At 34.3% G+C, this 6,177-nt stretch overlaps 1 protein-coding gene across 5 annotated transcripts in view; it reads left to right on the top strand.

The window, feature by feature from the left end:
- RRAGB (Ras related GTP binding B) overlaps positions 1–5,600 on the top strand; it is a 49,504-nt gene extending 43,904 nt beyond the window's left edge. For 3 of the 5 annotated variants that reach the window (XM_032266104.1, XM_032266101.1, XM_032266103.1), the window contains exons 9-11: positions 1,876–1,967; positions 3,235–3,350; positions 4,262–5,600. In XM_032266104.1, coding sequence (XP_032121995.1) covers positions 1,876–1,967; positions 3,235–3,350; positions 4,262–4,359 — 306 coding nt within the window. In that variant the 3' untranslated portion in view covers positions 4,360–5,600. The remainder of the gene's footprint in view (positions 1–1,875; positions 1,968–3,234; positions 3,351–4,261) is intronic. The other 2 variants (XM_032266102.1, XM_032266106.1) reach the window with 1 other exon arrangement.
- The last annotated feature ends 577 nt before the right edge of the window (positions 5,601–6,177 follow it).

Raw genomic sequence — 6,177 nt, forward strand, 5'->3', positions numbered from 1 at the left:
CAAGTGACCTGAAGGAAGCTCTTTGGTGTGTAGTTCTTTAGAAGTTAGTGAACCTTAGATTTTTGCAGGTATGTCTTACTAGAGAGCTCAGATTATTTGTGCTAATAACTGTTCATTTGTGTTAATGGATTCCTATTTCCTGTGGACTTTTATTATGAAATGTGGGATATTTTCCTTTTGAGAAAACTCACATCCTATCCTTTTCTCTAAAAGACTGACTGAAAACTTTTAACATAGAAGAGATGTTATGGTCATCTCAGTGACATAGGAGTTCACATGAAGAATTAGAGAGGGAAAGAGGCATGTTGGTATTTTAATTTTTCTTGTAAATTGAACTTAGCAACTATATTGGAGCTTACTGTGTATATAGCCCTGAAAGGGGGATGCAAAAACTGGTAATGTATTTGTAAATACATTTTAAAAACAGCAATAATAGAAACTAATTTAAGATTTCACAACACACTGCATAAGTAATTGCTAATTAGCCTTGGTAAATATAACTCTAAGAGCAGTTCCCAGTGAATAATTTTTTTCTGAGCCTTGCCAATGCTTGGTGATTTTAGAAACAATTCTTCATCTCTAGGGGCTTGTTTTCCTTCTACAAATATCTGTATCATAGGTTTATTGTGCAGATTAAAATGGGCCACAGGAACATTGAGCACCTAGCAAGCCTTGGCATTTAGTTGATAAACTATTAAATATTGATTCCTTTTGCTACTATAACAACAGGGCAGAGAATCCAAAGTACAATTTTCCCCTCTCCATTTGTGGAAATATTATTTGTAACCCTAGAAGTATTTGGGAGCCATCCTTCTTGCTAGCTGGTACAGATGGGCAAGGAGTCCTAATTAGAGTATCTTTTTGTCTCAGCCCACTGGCAGAGGTCACTTGCTTGGAACTGTGCTACCCTGAGCCTGTTTTTCCTTCTAGTGTAAGTAGCAGTGAGCAAGAAAGCTATTCCATCTTGACATACGTGGCAGGACCAAAACCTTCTTCCGCAGTATTCTCCTAGCATGTTCTGCCACACATGGTTGTAGAGGTTAACCTAATATAATCTCCCTGTTCCTCACTAAAAGTAACACGTAGTTTTTGTTTCTCTTGAGACCAAGTTTAAAGGTGACTGAACATTTTCACTGAGGTGGGGTGAAGTCAAGCAAGGGGAATTTGTTCTTCCATTGGTTTAGAAATTATGTTTTGAAATGTTCACATTGTGTCATGGAATTTGCCTGTGAGTTTTCTTCTGGTGAGTGACTCAGTTTTGCTTCCTACTCTGCACTGGTATATTCAGCCTTTAGGTAATACTTGTGTGGTTTTATTAAAATCTGAAAATGTTAGAAAAAGTATTTTCAGCTGGTGTGGGTGTCCATCCTGAATAAGCTCATTTGTAAATAGTCCTCAGGGATTAGAATCAACCAGTTAAGCTTTTAAGATATAGTTCCAAAAGCTATTTGGTTAGCTTGGTCCTTATTAAAATTAAACACATGATATACTCTTCGAGAACAGCTAGTAATTTTTATTTGTTTTTCTTTTTGATTTATACTTTTTAAAAATCAAAGACTATTGTGAAATATTGAAATAAAATGAATATTTAGTGATTAAAGTTAGAAAAAATAGCAGTGAACCAAAATAGGCAATACTTAAATGATTTAATAAAATTAAAACCAAACGGTACTAGATGGGCCATCCAAATGGATGTTGAAATCACACAGAATGTTGGTAAGATATAGGACAGAGGAAAAGAAAAAACAAGCCAGGTAGCTCCCAAGTCTACCTTGAAAACTAGAGTGACCAAGGGACTGACAAATGTCTGCTTTGAGGAGTAGCAGAGGATGACTGTTTTGCATGGATTCAAAGGACAATATTTTTTTTTTATAGGTAATTTCTCACTATCAGTGTAAAGAACAGCGTGATGCCCATAGATTTGAGAAAATAAGCAACATTATTAAGCAGTTCAAGCTGAGCTGCAGGTAAGAGATCTTGTAGGTATGATCTCCTTATCTCTTGAAAAAATTGTTGTCATTTTATAGAAGTTCAAATAACTATAGTTTACTTCTATATTCAGAATAGTTCCTTCAATCAAAGAGAAAGCTAAATTCTAAGGGGCCTCCAGTTGACCGAAGTGCAGGTCCTTGTCCTTTAATGCAAACTCAGCTGGTACAGAAGAAGCATATGAAAAATATCCAAACAGAATATCCTTTTGAGATGATTGATACTATCTGGGAAGAAATAAACAGAATATCGAAGAGAGTTTTGAAAAAGAAGAAGGAATGAAGGAAAATTTGCCATACTGAATACCAAAATTTATCTAAAATTACTACTTTAAGTATTTACTATTTTAAGTAATTAAAATAGTGAGGTACTGATTCAGAAATGGTACAGAATAGAGAATCTAGAAGTGTTTAATCATATTGTATTAGCTTTCATTAAATAAAATTTGAATCATAGCATTGTGAATATAGGAAAAGAATGGCTGAACATCGTAATTTAGCAAAGATTTAATAATCAAAATCCTTACCCTGATAAAAGTTTGATGCCAGAACAACAGTATAAGCTTACTGTCTTTATGCCTTAGTACACTTTGAGACTTTCTGGAATGTTGTAACGCTAACATTTTTAAGAAGAAATAGCCAATGATAAGCAAATATAGTTGCCTTGTTTGTTTTCAAAGAAATAGGATCATTTCTTGAATTTAAATGTAACTCTGAAAAGATACATGTATTAATTTCAATGATAAGGAAATTTCAACTTAAGATGCTTATTAAATACTGGAGACGTCTTTTGAAACATGATTTTAAACATGGATCTAGGTCTAAGCCAATTTTCATTTCACAGTCAGTTTCAAGTGCTTTAGCCAGATGTGGTGGCATGCACCTCTGTAGTCCCAGCTACGTGGGAGACTTAGGCAGAAGGATCACTTGAACCAGGATTTCGATGCTGCAGTGAGCCAGACTGCACTCCAGTCTGGGTGACAGAGTGAGACTCTGACTCGTAAAAAAATAAATTAAAATTTAAAAAAAAATCAAATCCTAGCCCACTTTTGTCCCAGTTACTTTTCAAAATATGATAAATTCAGCATAAAAGTTTCCTTGGAAAAAGTGGAGTTAGTGAGTAACCATCTTAATGAAGTGGTGAATTGAGGTATAATGCTATAAAAAATGTTTAACATAAATGATAAAGAGGTTGTTACGGTGTTATTATTTTGTTCTTTACTCACTTTTCTTCTTTTTCCTATAGCAAGCTGGCTGCCTCTTTCCAGAGTATGGAAGTCAGGAATTCTAACTTCGCTGCTTTCATTGACATCTTTACATCCAACACTTATGTGATGGTTGTGATGTCTGATCCGTCCATTCGTAAGTTTAAACTTAGCTGACCTAGGTTCAAAGCCACATATTCTTTAAACAGTTGTCCCAGAGGTAGTACTTTATTAGATACTTAAAAGCTGTTTTATAGTGGGGATGCTTACACAACAGTGTGAAGGCACTTAATCCCAATGAACTGTATGCTTAAAAATAATTAAAATAATAAACTTTGTGTTATGTATATTTTACCAAAATTAAAAAAAGACTATTTTAGTACTAGTGGTAGTTTTTATTTAATAGACTTATATTTTAAAGCTTAAAAATAATTTAACCTCCAGGGTACTACGTTTTTCTTCATGGGTACTTGAAAAAGCGAGTCACTAAATCCAAGAATTTTAAAGAAAAGAGAACCCAAATCCATGATTTATGCTCCATATGGTATAGATTTTTAAAAGACTAGTCAATCTAAACTCTAAACTATTAAATGACAAACCATTTTATATATCATTGCATATTCCTATGTACTATATTCTCATATTTTTGCTATGAGCATGAAGGGGTGTTTGATGCTTCCATACCATAATGGCCATGACTGTCACAACCATTGAAATAAAGGTTCTTGCAGTATTTTCAGGATGGTCCTAGAAGTTTAATCTCACATCCGTTGGCTTTTCCTACAGTTAATATTAAAATATAACAAATTTACAGGTTTTATGCTTTTAGCTCCAAACCAAAAGATTTTGGAAATTTATTTTGGAAAATTTTGTGTTTAGAATATGAATAAATCTTCTGCTTATTTGGAAAAATTAAACCTTGATAACTTGGGACCTCCTATTTCTGTGTGTTCTCTGACATACATTGAGGGATTTGGCTCTCTTTTGTTTATTTGCTTTTACTAGTCAGACATTCCTTTGGCTGCCCATACTTAATTCTGTTGGATGTCTCCCCGCCCCTACCCTCAGCTTCTGCAGCTACTCTGATCAACATCCGCAATGCCAGGAAACACTTTGAAAAGCTGGAAAGAGTGGATGGACCAAAGCAGTGTCTTCTCATGCGCTAAACATTGATGAATATTGTTTCACACAAAAATTTAAAGTTTCATAATTAATCTTAATGTTGTATTCATATATGTAGGCTCCGAAATGTTGTGATGCTTATTGCTTCTGTATTTCTTCTCTACTCCCTAGTCTTAATGTTTAACCTTGAATGCTATTTACTTAAATAGCCATTGAGGAGTTAGAAGATGAATTGTTCATGAAGTCAGTGTAACATAAAAGTAGGTGATATGTAAGTTTTCCGATAACAAGGTTCTAATAGTGTTTAAATGTACTGGCAACCTGGTTCTAATCGTTGTATTTGCCAAAGCCTTTCTCAGCATCATCTTGTATTCCTTATCAGATAGTAAGTAACCTGTAAGTTTGGAGTATTACTGTTTTCTCAGCATGCATTAAAAATATTCCTTAACTTCAATTGTAAATAAACTTTTGCTGTTAGGGATTTCAGTGTCTATTTTTCTTTTCCTTGTTTTTTCAACTTTGTCCTAAGAAAGTAAAGGAATTTCACAGTTATTCTAGGTGAAGTGGACCTTTTGGTTGGAAAGGCACAGAATAAAGTTGGATGGGAAAGATGTAGCCAGATTATGGCCTTAAAGCAAGGCAGAAGAATTCAGATATATGACATCTAAATGTGATAGGATACAGGAAAGCATTGTAGGCCTTTGAGCAAGGAAATTATATGCAAACAATTTTGAAAGAAAGTTAACCTAGACCATATGAACTGACTGATGGCAGGTGGGGAAGCTCTGGTAGTAATCCATGCTTGAAGTGTATTGAAAGTATGCAACTGGAGAAGGAATGCGTAAAAGGGGGAGGGAAAGTAGAATTTATGAGGTCCAGGAGTGGTTAATTGTATATATTCCATATCACCCAATGAAATGTACCTACATTATTCTATTAAGCAGTATTAAAACCTTTTTCAAGCTGGCAATTGTCTTTAACTTTACCTACCAAGGAAAAAATGAAGCACTGTGAACTGTGAGAAATGGAATTTAATAACACTAACTAGAATTACTCAAAGCCCTAACCTTTTCAATGTCCATTTGAAAATTGAAAACAGAAGACAGAACCATTTATGGAATCTATAGCACAGTAGACAGTAGACTCATCTCATTTCTCCTTCTCTGTGTCATAAAGGAACTTCTAGACCACTGGTCTCTCACCTCTTCTCATCTTAGTTTATTATTCCCAGTTGAGGAATAAGTGGAGTTTTCGCTGAGAAGCAAAAAAAAAAAAAAAAAAAAAAGCTGTTGTTTTGAGTGGTCTACGTTATGTAGACTAAATCTCTCAACTTGTAAAAGAATTTTATGGGACTAATTCTGTCAATAGCTGTGTGAATCTTCTGCAGAAGGAGAGATCTAAGTGTTCTAGAGTCTCTATCCTGTTAGCATCTAGGAAAATGAAAAGAGTTCAGGAAAATGAAAAGATATTGAACAGGGGTGTATTCTGTGACTAGTAATGAGTCACGATTTGGCATGTTACCATTATTTTCAGTATCTGGGGTGGGATTTAGAAGTGGGATTCACTTCTAAATTAGACATTCATACTACTGGAATGTGTTCTTAAGATAGATATTGATACATATAGAGGCATTAAATTAGATGAACCCAGAAAAATCTTAATTATATCTTTATCCTATTTGCCCTTAGTGCATTCAGTCCCTGCTCAGATTCTAGTTATAACTTGGTCATGGATGTTTTGAAAAGGTTAGAAAAATGAGGTCCTTCTTATGGTGATGGCCAAATAGCTGTTTTTGTCACTGAAGACAACAGAGTTTTGAGATATATATTTATCCAAAGATGCAGTCATTTAGAAACAAGTAG

The sequence above is a fragment of the Sapajus apella genome, unplaced genomic scaffold, assembly GCF_009761245.1.
Source record: "Sapajus apella isolate SASKATOON/1434 unplaced genomic scaffold, GSC_monkey_1.0 scaffold154, whole genome shotgun sequence".
Lineage (NCBI taxonomy): Eukaryota > Metazoa > Chordata > Mammalia > Primates > Cebidae > Sapajus > Sapajus apella.